Genomic DNA, 15,547 nt, shown 5'->3' on the forward strand with positions numbered 1-15,547 from the left:
GATCTTGCCAATCCGATCCGAAATTCCGATTAATTTTCATTTAGAAACAGATCAGTAAGATGGGCATCACAGCTGGTGCCCATGGGGTTGCCTAATTCTTGCCTTGATGTCCTATCCCCAAAGTACACACATATGTTATCTATGAGGAAGTCCAACCATTCGTATATTGTTTCCTCAGTAAACTTCAGATGACATAATATAATCGCATGATGACATAAACATGGTATATTCATTTTCACTATGGAAGTTTTCTATAAGAACTAAATGTAATTTGTTTCTCATGACACTACCATTGTATTTTCATCACACATCCCTAGTCATTAATCTGATAAAACAGAAATAAATCAACATACCAGTGGCGGTCGCTAGAAACGTCTGTACGTCTTTGTGTTTTTCCATAGTTTTTATTGTCAGCAGGCGATACGTTTGTCCCCTGAACGTAAGTGACTTGCATCTCTCAACAGATGTGTTCCATGTATCTTTACCCTCTAACGCAATCAGGCAGTCACCTCCCGAAACGTATCTGGCATCAGCGTCACATCTATCTACAATTAGCATCGCAGAGTATGAGGTGATGTGTGATACATACAAGTGAGTGAGTGAGTGAGTTGGGTTTAACGCCGCTTTTAACAGTATTCAAGTTATATAGCAGCGTGTCAGCTTAATGTGGGAGGAAAGCCCGAAGTGATGCAGGTCTCAGACGTTTACCACTTCGGTGAAACCTACGAGCACGGGTATGGTGCTAACAAACGTAGGAAACATAATCGGGGCGAACAGGGATTCGAACCCACAATCATAGGTTTCTGACGTGCCCAAGGGACGCAACTCTGCACAGCGAATCGCGGCGCCTTAGACGACTGGGCCACCCGTGCCCCCTTAAAGTTTGAGCAAATCTTGACATGAACTGTTTGATTGTCAAGTTGGTAAGTGACAGTAAAGACCATATATTCTAGGGATGACAACGTTTTTATTCTGTTATGATGCGACGTGTCGGTACAGATCCTTATACCATTGTCAAGCACTCTTGCTTGACGCATGTCGTTGATTTACCTTTAGTGAGAAACACCAGTGCTGATATGATGGTGACAATTGTGATTGCGAAGGTCAATATTTTTGGTGAATTAAATATTTGATTAATAAGAGAATAGTCTTTAGTTGGAATGTTCTTATAGTGTCATTGACCTTGGACCTTTGGAGATCCGCACGTGTGTAGAAAGAGCAAAAATACCCATCACCCAAGTTTCGAAAAAAAAGACATTCAAGTAATCTTAATTAAATTATGTATTAACTGATTTCCACAGTTTTGAGGCATCGGATGTTATTTTGACAAATGGATGATTTTAGAAAGTGTCTAGCCTTTCATCTTTAAAAGAAATTAAACAACAGGAAGTGACACATTTAGAAAACTCGACAAACTTGACAAGTCCACCATTAGCCATTGGAAAAAGCATTCATCCCAGGCAGGATTTGAGATTTCAATAAGGGTTGACTAGTTAGTTCCGATCAAACAGTCACACGCAGACTACTCACATTGACAATGTTCTGGCCCTGAGGACCACTGGGCAGTGCTGAGACAGGTGATCATTCCGTTTCCTCCCGTCAAGATGTATCCAACATGGCAGGTATGTTGAGCTTTGGCCTGGTACAGACTGAGGCCCGCAGTGGTCAGAGAAACGTCAGCATTGGCAATAGGAGCAGGATCCAGACAGTCCACAGCTTGGAACATACGTACATCACGTGCAGGAAATAACGATAGAAACATGTTCATAAAGAGACACTACAAATACATTCAAAACTGCTTATTTAGTTAAGCCAAACATTCTGTTTAAAACAACCATATATTTTGCAATGAGATGAATGCTTAAGAATTATGGCAATGTAAAGATGAAAAAAATTCACGTGCCCAAATGGGATGGCTAAACGGTATACATTGAAGTGATAGAAGCGTACATATCTAGATGGGTCAATGTACTTCTTTCCAGGAAAGAGGGACAACTATGATATATGTATCTGCCCCAGCTATTTGGATGACGCTTCTATGCCATTCTGATAACGAGCGAACGTTTTAACTGCTCTGCTATCCACTGACGCCTACCAGCCTACACACTACGAGACACAAACATACGTTGACATTCATTCCCTGCCTTCACCCAGGCCTTGTTTTCGTTACAGGTGGCTGTGGCAGGAGTTCCTGTGTTGATGTAGCCCACGTTACAGGTGTAGGTGGCCACGGAGCCGAAGGTAGTCGCGGGATGCTCCTCCATGGCGTTAGTCCTGATGGGTGGAAGGCCGCAATCGACCGCTGGGGATAAATGTACAATGTAAATACCAGAAACAAAATACGGGTAATCAACTTTGAAAAATACTTCTAGTGCATTTTGAATAGTCCTAGAGAACATACAATCTGCGCGCAAATTTTGCTAGTGACAGTGTCAGTGTATATTTATGCATATATAATGAAAAAGAAAAGTTAAGGATCGTGAACATCTTTAGGGATATTGTTTGTAGTCGACTGAGTTTCATTAAATGTGTACGGTACATAAACATATATCATGATCCAAAAGTGTTTTGTTCAGTATATGTCCCTGTCCGTCCTAGATGCCTGGCATGGTGATTACCGATTTGAAAAGATATCACCACAGTTTTCTTAATGATGATTTTGGTCATCTCGTGATAGTAGTTATAGACCGTACCCTAATCCAAGATGGCGGCACGTCCGGTTCCGGGAAGGAGGGTATAAGAAGCGCTCGTAAATGAAAGAAAGAAAGAAAAAGTAACAAAAGCGCACGTTAAATCCTCCACTTTCATTTTTTTAAAAAGTGGCGGCGGCGGCGGTAGATGTGGTGGTGGTGGTTGTGGAGGTCGGAGGAGGAGGAGTTTTTTGTTGTTGTGGTTGTGGTTGGTAGGGGAGAAGTTGGGTTTTTGTTGTGGTAGGTAGGTAAAGGAATGATGAAAGCGTTCTTTCGGGAGAGTGGGGTGGCCCTGAAAACGACCGTTGAAAACAAACTGAACAAGGCTTCTCTCTGTTTACATTACTTTCCTTGATCTCGATACTAAATAATAATACGATCCACTGCAACAGTCGGGTACGTCAATTCTGCGTTGTAAAGTTCGTTGTAATTCTGCAATAGCCTCAGACTTGTTCTTAAACAACTTCTTAGACTTTACTCATCCACGGACATTGTTGACTGTTGGTCTGGCACTTCATACAGGTGTATCGAGACGACATGGTTATTCTCTCATTCAGTGCTAGGACTATGACGGTCTTTTTTTATAGGAGAGGCACTGAAACCCTGCTTCCTGATTGGTCGAAAACGTAGCGTGCTGATTGGTCCGTTCCGGCGCCTGGTCTGAGCCTCCGTTTTTCCAAACCGGACACACCATTGTGACTGTAAAACCATGTAAGACTGACTATGCAACCCTTTAAGACTGACTGTACACACATATAAGACTTCAGACTGATTGTACATCCCTGTAATATTGACTTACAACCCTGTAAGACTGACTGTACACCCCTTAAGACTGACTGCACACCCCTTAAGACTGACTGTACACCTATGTAAGGCTGACTGTACACCCCTGTAAGACTGAGTGTACATCCCTGTAAGACTGACTGTACATCCCTGTAAGACTGTCTGTACACCCCTGTAAGACTGACTATACATCCCTGTAAGACTGTCTGTACACCCCTGTAAGACTGACTGTACACCCCTGTAAGACTGACTGTACATCCCTGTAAGACTGTCTGTACACCCCTGTAAGACTGACTATACATCCCTGTAAGACTGTCTGTACACCCCTGTAAGACTGACTGTACACCCCTGTAAGACTGACTGTACATCCCTGTAAGACTGACTGTACATCCCTGTAAGACTGTCTGTACACCCCTGTAAGACTGACTATACATCCCTGTAAGACTGTCTGTACACCCCTGTAAGACTGTCTGTACATCCCTGTAAGACTGTCTGTACACCCATAACAAGAGTCTGTCCAGTTTGGAAAAAACCGAGGCTCAGACCAGGCGCCGGAACGGACCAATCAGCGCGCTACGTTTTCGTCTCCTCCCCTGAACGTAAGTGACTTGCATCTCTCAACAGATGTGTTCCATGTATCTATACCCTCTAACGCAATCAGGCAGTCACCTCCCGAAACGTATCTGGCATCAGCGTCACATTTATCTACAATTAGCATCGCAGAGTATGAGGTGATGTGTGATACATACAAGTGAGTGAGTGAGTGAGTTAAGATTTTAAGTCACATCGGCCATATCGTAATTTTCAAAAGTTATATATAATAAATACATGTAAACCATAAAAACCTGTCAAAAAGGGACAGTAAAATAACTAGACTTATCACAGATTATTATTTAAAACTAGCATGGAACCATAAAAATACATCACTTGACAGGGCAATACATTATAAATTGGGCTGTAGATCGCCAGCAACTACAAGTGAGTGAGTGGAAGGTTGGTTGATTTGTGAGTGAGTGATAATTATTGCTGGGAGTAGCCGCTTAATGTTTGAGTTGGTAAGTAACAGTAAAGACCATATATTCCAGGGATGACAACGTTTTGATGCTGTTATGATGCGACGTGTCGGTACAGATCCTTATACCATTGTCAAGCACTCTTGCTTGATGCATGTCGTTGATTTACCTTTAGTGAGAAACACCAGTGCTGATATGATGGTGACAATTGTGATTGCGAAGGTCAATATTTTTGGTGAATTAAATATTTGATTAATAAGAGAATAGTCTTTAGTGGGAATGTTCTTATAGTGTCATTGACCTTGGACCTTTGGAGATCCGCACGTGTGTAGAAAGAGCAAAAATACCCATCACCCAAGTTTCGAAAAAAAGACAATCAAGCAATCCCAATTAAATTATGTATTAACTGATTTCCACATTTTTGAAGCATCGGATGTTATTTTGACAAATGGGTGATTTTAGAAAAAATCTAGCCTTTCATATTTAAAAGAAATTAAACAACAGGAAGTGACACATTTAGAAAACTCGACAAACTTGACAAGTCCACCATTAGCCATTGGAAAAAGCATTCATCCCCGGCAGGATTTGAGATTTCAATAAGGGTTGACTAGTTAGTTCCGATCAAACAGTCACACGCAGACTACTCACATTGACAATGTTCTGGCCCTGAGGACCACTGGGCAGTGCTGAGACAGGTGATCATTCCGTTTCCTCCCGTCAAGATGTATCCAACATGGCAGGTATGTTGAGCTTTGGCCTGGTACAGACTGAGGCCCGCAGTGGTCAGAGAAACGTCAGCATTGGCAATAGGAGCAGGATCCAGACAGTCCACAGCTTGGAACATACGTACATCACGTGCAGGAAATAACGATAGAAACATGTTGATAAAGAGACACTACAAATACATTCAAAACTGCTTATTTAGTTAAGCCAAACATTCTGTTTAAAACAACCATATATTTTGCAATGAGATGAATGCTTAAGAATTATGGCAATGTAAAGATGAAAAAAATTCACGTGTACCAATGGGATGGCTAAACGGTATACATTGAAGTGATAGCTATGAAGCGTACATATCTAGATGGGCCAATGTACTTCTTTCCAGGAAAGAGGGACAACTATGATAGATGTATCTGCCCCTGCTATTTGGATGACGCTTCTATGTCATTCTGATAACGAGCGAACGTTTGAACTGCTCTGCTATCCACTGACGCCTACCAGCCTACACACTACGAGACACAAACATACGTTGACATTCATTCCCTGCCTTCACCCAGGCCTTGTTTTCGTTACAGGTGGCTGTGGCAGGAGTTCCTGTGTTGATGTAGCCCACGTTGCAGGTGTAGGTGGCCACGGAGCCGAAGGTAGTCGCGGGATGCTCCTCCATGGCGTTAGTCCTGATGGGTGGAAGGCCGCAATCGACCGCTGGGGATAAATGTACAATGTAAATACCAGAAACAAAATACGGGTAATCAACTTTGAAAAATACTTCTAGTGCATTTTGAATAGTCCTAGAGAACATACAATCTACGCAAAAATTTTGCTAGTGACAGTGTCAGTGTATATTTATGCATATATAATGAAAAAGAAAAGTTAAGGATCGTGAACATCTTTAGGGATATTGTTTGTAGTCGACTGAGTTTCATTAAATGTGTACGGTACATAAACATATATCATGATCCAAAAGTGTTTTGTTCAGTATATGTCCCTGTCCGTCCTAGATGCCTGGCATGGTGATTACCGATTTGAAAAGATATCACCACAGTTATCTTAATGATGATTTTGGTCATCTCGTGATAGTAGTTATAGACCGTACCCTAACCCCTAATCCAGCAGGAGTTACCCCCCCCCCCCCCCCCCCCCCCCCCCCCCCCGATAAGCTGCCATCTTCGATTCGCATCCAAGATGGCGGGAAGGAGGGTATAAGAAGCGCTCGTAAACGAAAAAAAGAAAAAGTAACAGAAGCGCACGTAAAATCCTCCACTTTCATTTTTTTTTTAAAAGTGGCGGCGGCGGCGGCGGCGGCGGCGGCGGCGGCGGTAGATGTGGTGGTGGTGGTGGTTGTGGAGGTCGGAGGAGGTGTAGGAGGAGGAGGAGTTTTTTGTTGTTGTGGTTGTTGTTGGTAGGTAAAGCAATGATGAAAGCGTTCTTTCGGGAGAGTGGGGTGCCCCTGAAAAGGGCCGTTGGAAACAATCTGGAAACAAATTAGCACGGGAACTGGAACTGGAACTGGAACGGAAACGGAAACTTCATTCTAGGAAGGACAGAAAGCTTCCTCATTCGCATTCTCCTCGCACAGATAGTGTCAGTAAGCAGTAGCTGCCACGTTCTTCTTCTTGTGTCTCACCAGCCCGGTCAGCTTGAGGTCGGCGCAGTGGTGGTGGCGGCGGCGGCGGCGGCGTTGGCGGTGGTGGTGTAGGAGGGAGGAGGCAGAGGCGGCGGCGGAGGAGGAGGGATTAGGAGGACGTTTTTTTTGTTGTGGTTGGTAGGTAAAGCAATGATGAAAGCGTTCTTTCGGGAGAGTGGGGTGGCCCTGAAAACGACCGTTGGAAACAAACTGAACAAGGCTTTTCTCTGTTTACATTACTTTCCTTGATCTCGATACTAGATAATAATACGATCCACTCCAACAGTCGGGTACGTCAATTCTGCGTTGTAAAGTTCGTTGTAATGCTGCAATAGCCTCAGACTTGTTCTTAAACAACTTCTTAGACTTCACTCATCCACGGACATTGTTGACTGTTGGTCTGGCACTTCATACAGGTGTATCGAGACGACATGGTTATTCTCTCATTCAGTGCTAGGACTATGACGGTCTTTTTTTTATAGGAGAGGCACTGAAACCCTGCTTCCTGATTGGTCGAAAACGTAGCGTGCTGATTGGTCCGTTCCGGCGCCTGGTCTGAGCCTCCGTTTTTCCAAACCGGACACACCCTTGTGACTGTAAAACCATGTAAGACTGACTATGCAACCCTGTAAGACTGACTGTACACACATATAAGACTTCAGACTGATTGTACATCCCTGTAATATTGACTTATAACCCTGTAAGACTGAATGTACATCCCTGAAGCCTGACTGTACACCCATATAAGACTGACTGTACATCCCTGTAAGACTGGCTGTACACCCATCACAAGGGTCCCTTACATCCCTTAAGCCACCCATGTATTATTGACTGTACAACTCTGTAAGGCTGACTAAACAACCCTGTAATATTGACTATGCATCCACGTAAGACTGACTGTACACCCCTTAAGACTGACTGCACACTCCTTAAGACAGACTGTATACCCCTTAAGACTGACTGTACATCCATTTAAGGCTGACTGTACACCCATATAAGACTGACTGTACACCCCCTGTAAGACTGACTGTACACCCCCTGTAAGACTGACTGTATACCCCTTAAGACTGACTATACAACCCTGTAAGACAGACTGTACACCCCTGTAAGACTGACTGTACACCCCTGTAAGACTGACTGTACACCCCTGTAAGACTGACTGTACACCCCTGTAAGACTGTCTGTACATCCCTGTTAGAGTGACTGTACACCCATAACAAGAGTCTGTCCAGTTTGGAAAAAACCGAGGCTCAGACCAGGCGCCGGAACGGACCAATCAGCGCGCTACGTTTTCGTCTCCTCCCCTGAACGTAAGTGACTTGCATCTCTCAACAGATGTGTTCCATGTATCTATACCCTCTAACGCAATCAGGCAGTCACCTCCCGAAACGTATCTGGCATCAGCGTCACATCTATCTGCAATTAGCATCGCAGAGTATGAGGTGATGTGTGATACATACAAGTGAGTGAGTGAGTGAGTTAAGATTTTAAGTCACATCGGCCATATCGTAATTTTCAAAAGTTATATATAATAAATACATGTAAACCATAAAAACCTGTCAACAAGGGACAGTAAAATAAATAGACTTATCACAGATTATTATTTAAAACTAGCATGGAACCATAAAAATACATCACTTGACAGGGCAATACATTATAAATTGGGCTGTAGATCGCCAGCAACTACAAGTGAGTGAGTGGAAGGTTGGTTGATTTGTGAGTGAGTGATAATTATTGCTGGGAGTAGCCGCTTAATGTTTGAGTTGGTCAGTAACAGTAAAGACCATATATTCCAGGGATGACAACGTTTTGATGCTGTTATGATGCGACGTGTCGGTACAGATCCTTATACCATTGTCAAGCACTCTTGCATGTCGTTGATTTACCTTTAGTGAGAAACACCAGTGCTGATATGATGGTGACAATTGTGATTGCGAAGGTCAATATGTGTAGTGAATTAAATACTTGATTAATTAGAGAATATTCTTTAGTGGGAATGTTCTTATAGTGCCATTGACCTTGGACCTTTGGAGGTCCTCACGTGTGTAGAAAGAGCAAAAATACCTATCACCCAAGTTTCGTAAAAAAAAGACATTCAAGTAATCTTAATTAAATTATGTATTAACTGATTTCCACATTTTTGAAGCATCGGTTGTTATTTTGACAAATGGATGATTTTAGAAAGTATCTAGCCTTTCATCTTTAAAAGAAATTAAACAACAGGAAGTGACACATTTAGAAAACTCGACAAACTTGACAAGTCCACCATTAGCCATTGGAAAAAGCATTCATCCCAGGCATGATTTGAGATTTCAGTAAGGGTTGACTAGTTAGTTCCGATCAAACAGTCACACGCAGACTACTCACATTGACAATGTTCTGGCCCTGAGGACCACTGGGCAGTGCTGAGACAGGTGATCATTCCGTTTCCTCCCGTCAAGATGTATCCAACATGGCAGGTATGTTGAGCTTTGGCCTGGTACAGACTGAGGCCCGCAGTGGTCAGAGAAACGTCAGCATTGGCAATAGGAGCAGGATCCAGACAGTCCACAGCTTGGAACATACGTACATCACGTGCAGGAAATAACGATAGAAACATGTTCATAAAGAGACACTACAAATACATTCAAAACTGCTTATTTAGTTAAGCCAAACATTCTGTTTAAAACAACCATATATTTTGCAATGAGATGAATGCTTAAGAATTATGGCAATGTAAAGATGAAAAAAATTCACGTGCCCCAATGGGATGGCTAAACGGTATACATTGAAGTGATAGAAGCGTACATATCTAGATGGGTCAATGTACTTCTTTCCAGGAAAGAGGGACAACTATGATATATGTATCTGCCCCAGCTATTTGGATGACGCTTCTATGCCATTCTGATAACGAGCGAACGTTTTAACTGCTCTGCTATCCACTGACGCCAACCAGCCTACACACTACGAGACACAAACATACGTTGACATTCATTCCCTGCCTTCACCCAGGCCTTGTTTTCGTTACAGGTGGCTGTGGCAGGAGTTCCTGTGTTGATGTAGCCCACGTTGCAGGTGTAGTTGGCCACGGAGCCGAAGGTAGTCGCGGGATGCTCCTCCATGGCGTTAGTCCTGATGGGTGGAAGGCCGCAATCGACCGCTGGGGATAAATGTACAATGTAAATACCACAAACAAAATACGGGGAATCAACTTTGAAAAATACTTCTAGTGCATTTTGAATAGTCCTAGAGAACATACAATCTACGCACAAATTTTGCTAGTGACAGTGTATATTTATGCATATATAATGAAAAAGAAAAGTTAAGGATCGTGAACATCTTTAGGGATATTGTTTGTAGTCGACTGAGTTTCATTAAATGTGTACGGTACATAAACATATATCATGATCCAAAAGTGTTTTGTTCAGTATATGTCCCTGTCCGTCCTAGATGCCTGGCATGGTGATAACCGATTTTCCACAGTTATCTTAATGATGATTTTGGTCATTTCGTGATAGTAGTTATAGACCGTACCCTAACCCCTAATCCAGCAGGAGTTATCCCCACCCCCCCACCCCCCACCGGATAAGCCGCCATCTTGGATTGGCGAAGAGGGGCATGCTGGGTAATGCGTGCGCATCCAAGATGGCGGCACGTCCGGTTCCGTGAAGGAGGGTATAAGAAGCGCTCGTAAATGACAAAAAGAAAGAAAAAGTAACAGAAGCGCACGTGAAATCCTCCACTTTCATGTTTTTAAAAAGTGGCGGCGGCGGCGGTAGCTGTGGTGGTGGTTGTTGTGGAGGTCGTCGTCGTCGTCGTTGTCGTCGTCGGAGGGGGAGGAGGAGGAGGTTTTTTGTTGTTTTGGTTGTGGTTGGTAGGTAAAGCAATGATGAAAGCGTTCTTTCGGGAGAAACCGAGGCTCAGACCAGGCGCCGGAACGGACCAATCAGCGCGCTACGTTTTCGACCAACCAAAAAGCGGGGTTTCAGTGCCTCTCCTATAAAAAAAGAGCGAAGCCACGCACACCGTCACAGTCCTAGCACTGAATGAGAGATCAACCATGTCGTCTCGATACACCTGTATGAAGTGCCAGACCAACAGTCAACAATGTCCGTGGATGAGTAAAGTCTATTCGTGGACAATAGTGGCCTACCCAACTGATGAATCGGAGACGATCTTATCGCAGAGCCCGCACTGGTTTAAGAACAAGTCTGAGGCTATTGCAGCATTACAACGAACTATACAACGCGGAACTGACGTACCCGACTGTTGGAGTGGACCGTATTATAATCTAGTATCGAGATCAAGGAAAGTAATGTAAAACAGAGACAAGCCTTGTCCAGTTTGTTTCCAGTTTGTTTCCAACGGTCGTTTTCAGGGCCACCCCACTCTCCCGAAAGAACGCTTTCATCATTGCTTTACCTACCAACCACAAAAAAACCCCAACTCCTCCTCCCCCCCCCCCCTCCTCCTCCTCCTCCTCCCTCACCCTCCTCCTCCTCCTCCTCCGCCGCCGCCACCCAGTAAGCCACCGTCGCCCCATTATCTTCATTGAAAGAAGGCTAGCCTCGTTTGAGGATTGGCCGATGCAGATGAACCAGACCGCTGAAGAGATGGCCCATGCGGGCTTCGTGTACACGCAAAGTGCCAATGGTGTGTACTGCTTTCATTGTGGCATGCGGCTGAGAAGATTGGCTCCCCACGACGATCCTTGGCTGGAACCTCAAGTCGTCCTCTCACTACGCCTACCTCAAGCTGACCGGGCTGGTGAGACGTGGCAGCTACTGCTTACTGGCACTATCTGTGCGAGGAGAATGCGAATGAGGAAGCTTTCCCGCCTTCCTAGAATGCAGTTTCCGTTTCCGTTCCCGTTCCAGTTCCCGTTCCAGTTTGTTTCCAACGGCCCTTTTCAGGGCCACCCCACTCTCCCGAAAGAACGCTTTCATCATTGCTTTACCTACAAACCACAACCACAAAAAAATAACCTCTTCCTCCTCCTCCCTCCTCCAACACCATCACCACCATCATCACAACCGCCGCCGCCGCCGCAACCACTTTTTCCCGCTTTTTTAAACATGAAAGTGTATGATTTTACGTGCGCTTCTGTTCCGTTTTCATTTGATTTTTCATTTACGAGCGCTTCGCTTCTTATGTCCGCCTCCTCTGAACCGGATATGGCGCCCTCTTGGAGGCGCACGCCTCCCCGAAAACGGACGTGCCGCCTTCTTGAATGCGCACGCTGTACCCAGCATGCCCCTCTTCGCCAATCCAAGATGGCTGCATTTCCGGTAGGGGAGATAACTCCAGTTGGATTAGGGGCTAGGTCTATAACTACTCGTGATCTCGTCCTTTAACTTTGTCAAGGACAAGAAAAAGCATTATTCGTCCACTATTTTCCCTTATAGATATCAGTTTTCCAGATTACGACTTACGAACGCAAGACAGGGTGCTCTCCGGTTTTATGCGTCCCGTGTTAGATTTTATACCACGAGCTGGAGGCGTGTGATATAAAACCTAACGCGGAACGCATAAAACCGCATGTACCCCGAGTGATCCTCCTACAACGAACTAATCTTACCGACATGTTTTAATATGACATTGTAAATTAATTAAAACAAATTCAGATAGATAGAAAACAGCTGTTCGATTGAGCTTTGAAGCGGGGTATAAGGGATTTATTGTTTCTGCCCCTTAGAAATCCACGTGCTCGTGGCGGGGTATACGGAATTTATTACCCCCTGAGAAATTGTTTTTAATTCATTTCATAGTCATGTTAAAACATGTCGGTAAGATAAATTCATTGTAGCAGGATCAGTCGGGGAAGATGGGAATTTAAGCGTCCCTCTTTAGGTTTTATACCATGAGCCGGAAACCTAAGGCGGGAATCATAAGGTGAATGGTATAAAATCTAACATGGAACGCATAAAACCTCATGTGCTATCTTACCGACATGTCTTCATATGACATTGTAAATTAATTAAACCAAATTAAAAATAGATAGAAAACAGCTGTTCGATTGTGATCAGGTTAACTGGTGCGATGCCAAGTGGCGTCCATTGACTCGGCGTTTTGCTTTAAAGCGGGTAAGAAGGCATTTATTTTGTCTCTCAGAAATCCACGTGCAGTCTGTATTGCTCGTATAAGAGATTAATTCTCTGCTGAGAAATGCATTACCCTCCAAGGCGGGTTACACAGTATTTCATCAAGATCACGAGGACCAATCAGATCTCACCATTCGGACATGGATGTGTGATAAGACAATTTATACTTCTGCCGGTTAAACTATTCCTTTCACAAGGGAAGAGTTTTGTTAGGACAAACCCCTACTGACGTGTTAAAGACAACGTCGTCTTCTGCCAGATTGCGACTTACATGAACCAGACAACGTTTTGTTTTGCCAAACCTCTACTCACGTGCACAAGACACCGTATTATTCTGCCAGACCCCGACTGCGGTACACATAGTGTTGTTAGTTGTGTTCGGGGAAGCCGTGTAGCCAGAAAGGCACGTGTAGTGGGCAATGGCTCCGTAAGATGTGGCTGCGAAGCTGACCTTAGATGACGCCACCTCAGGCTGACCACAGTCTATTTCTACAAGTGGAATTTATGATGATATATTTCCAGAGTACACTTATTTCACTTTTACAGTTACATGTAAAGTGTAGTTTGTTACTTTACTATTTGCCATTAATTGCTCAGCTTTTACTCATTTTCAAACAACTGTCCTATTTTTCAGTGTGTCACAACGTGTGTGTAGAGGTCTCCCATGTGTATGTTGTCTGTATGTATTAATGTGTCTTTCGGTGTCTGTGTATTTATTTATGTGTGTGTGTGTGTGTGTGTGTGTGTGTGTGTGTGTGTGTGTGTGTGTGTGTGTGTGTGTGTGTGTGTGTGTGTGTTCTACTCACCGAGCCCTGAGCACACGTAGTCGTCGCCAGACTGAACCGGGACACACATCTGCACATCTGAACATGGATAGTTCCAACACGGATCCTTCTTCCTCTGGGACTGACGAGAAAACCACAGAGCACAGGAGTTCAAGTAGGTGTGTAGGTTTCACAAATAAGTTTGTGGTGTTCGTGCATATACATAAATCACAATCCCTAGGCTCTTTGAAACACATCACCTTCATAACATTCAAACGCCATCAGCGTCCATGTACTAAAAAAAGTTATAAAAGAAGGAAATTAAGACAGATAGTACTTTACTTCGGCATCTTGACTGAAAAGGGCTGAAATTTGGCCTCCCTCATATAGATGACAGCGTTTCGGCACAGCACTTTACTCCCACGATCTCTCAGTAACTAGCCAGAGGGATGGTGTAAATCCTGTTTGGGTACGATGCAGGAAGCAGATGAACAGTAAGTCCCCATGGTCCCTTGTGTGATGGCCTAACTTTGATTGCTGGTGACCACTAACCAATTTATATAATGTATTGTTCCGAATAGTCAAAATTGTATGGTTAATTACTAGTTTTATATTTCTAGCTGCAATACTCGAGTTCTTTTACTGTCCTTTGTCGACAGATTTTATACTCTCTATTTATGTATTATTACTGTACAACTTGATTTAGTCACGATATGGATGAAATATTGCCGTTGTGACTATAAATCTTAACTCACTCACTCAGTCAGCGACCAGCTGACATTGGGGAATTAAGACTTGTATACTCATCAAGATGTCACCATGATATACCGAAACGTGGGTACGTATCTAGGTCACTCGACGATGATTTTGACTTTGGCTCTGTTATCTCTTGTTACAAATGGATAAGTCAGTTAAAAATGTGGCTATATGACCTTTATTGAACGATGAGTAGTAGACCGGAAGCTTATTTGAAACTTTAAATTTTAAATCAAAACAAGATAATTTGGGGTGGTGTCTGATTAGTGACAGTGCCTTGGTAGGGTATGGTGATTCTGATGGGAGATGGAGCTGGTTTGGGCCTGGGATCGGAGTTCTTGAGGTTCTTGAGGGTCTTGAGGGTCTTGCGGATGGTTTTGGAGACAAGGAGACAAGCAGCATAAGTCGCAACACCGAAGGATGTATATACCCGACCCCCTGCAACTGTGGCCACCAGTACATTGAAGAAACCCTCAGACCCCTCAACATCAGACTCAAAGAACATCAGCGCTCTGTCAACAAAATCGACCTGAAATCCGCTATTTCCGAACACATCCTGAAGAACCAAAGCCATAACCTCATGTAGGAAGCCGCCCATGTCCTGTCAACCAACAACGACAACTGGCGACAAAGAAAACTACAAGAAACCATTAACATCAGGAGACACCAGCCAGCCATGAATACGTCCCATTTTAATTCTGGAAACCCATTGGTCCAGAGAAGAAAAATATTCTCGCCATGGAAATATTCTTTTTACATTTTTTCTTCCTTTTTATGTACCTATGAGAACAGCATGTTCAATTGTCTAAAAACCTTTGAAGAGTTTCTGAACAAATGGGTTTCCAGAATTAAAATGGGAAGTGTTCAATACTTTATAATCAATAGTAGAGGACTTTTAAAGCCAATGACAGTCCATTTGTCATGGATGATTTTTCACATTGGGCCATAGTGTATCGTTTGCATAATGTATGGAATGTATGCTTCCAACATAAGAGAACTAATTATTTGAATAAGCTATCGCTGAGATGTACATTTGCAAAACCGTGGCGTTCCATCTCAACATCTACATCAAACGTGGCCCGAATGTTTAGCAAATGAAAAAGCATAATTTCCC

General features: G+C 43.6%; 1 protein-coding gene across 1 annotated transcript; it reads right to left on the reverse strand.

Annotated features, from left to right (window-relative positions):
* Nucleotides 1-1,522: 1,522 nt before the first annotated feature.
* LOC139453870 (sushi, von Willebrand factor type A, EGF and pentraxin domain-containing protein 1-like) lies at nt 1,523-15,007 on the reverse strand. Its single transcript, XM_071235322.1, has 9 exons — nt 14,705-15,007; nt 13,720-13,819; nt 13,226-13,402; nt 9,796-9,972; nt 9,201-9,386; nt 5,735-5,911; nt 5,135-5,320; nt 2,126-2,302; nt 1,523-1,716 (listed from the first exon to the last, which is right to left on the reverse strand). Exons 1-9 carry the CDS (start codon nt 15,005-15,007, stop codon nt 1,523-1,525), a joined length of 1,677 nt encoding a protein of 558 aa, XP_071091423.1.
* Between the last annotated feature and the right edge of the window lie 540 nt (nt 15,008-15,547).

Source organism: Haliotis cracherodii, unplaced genomic scaffold (assembly GCF_022045235.1).
Source record: "Haliotis cracherodii isolate W230 unplaced genomic scaffold, xgHalCrac1.p SCAF_10, whole genome shotgun sequence".
Taxonomy (NCBI): Eukaryota; Metazoa; Mollusca; class Gastropoda; order Lepetellida; family Haliotidae; genus Haliotis; species Haliotis cracherodii.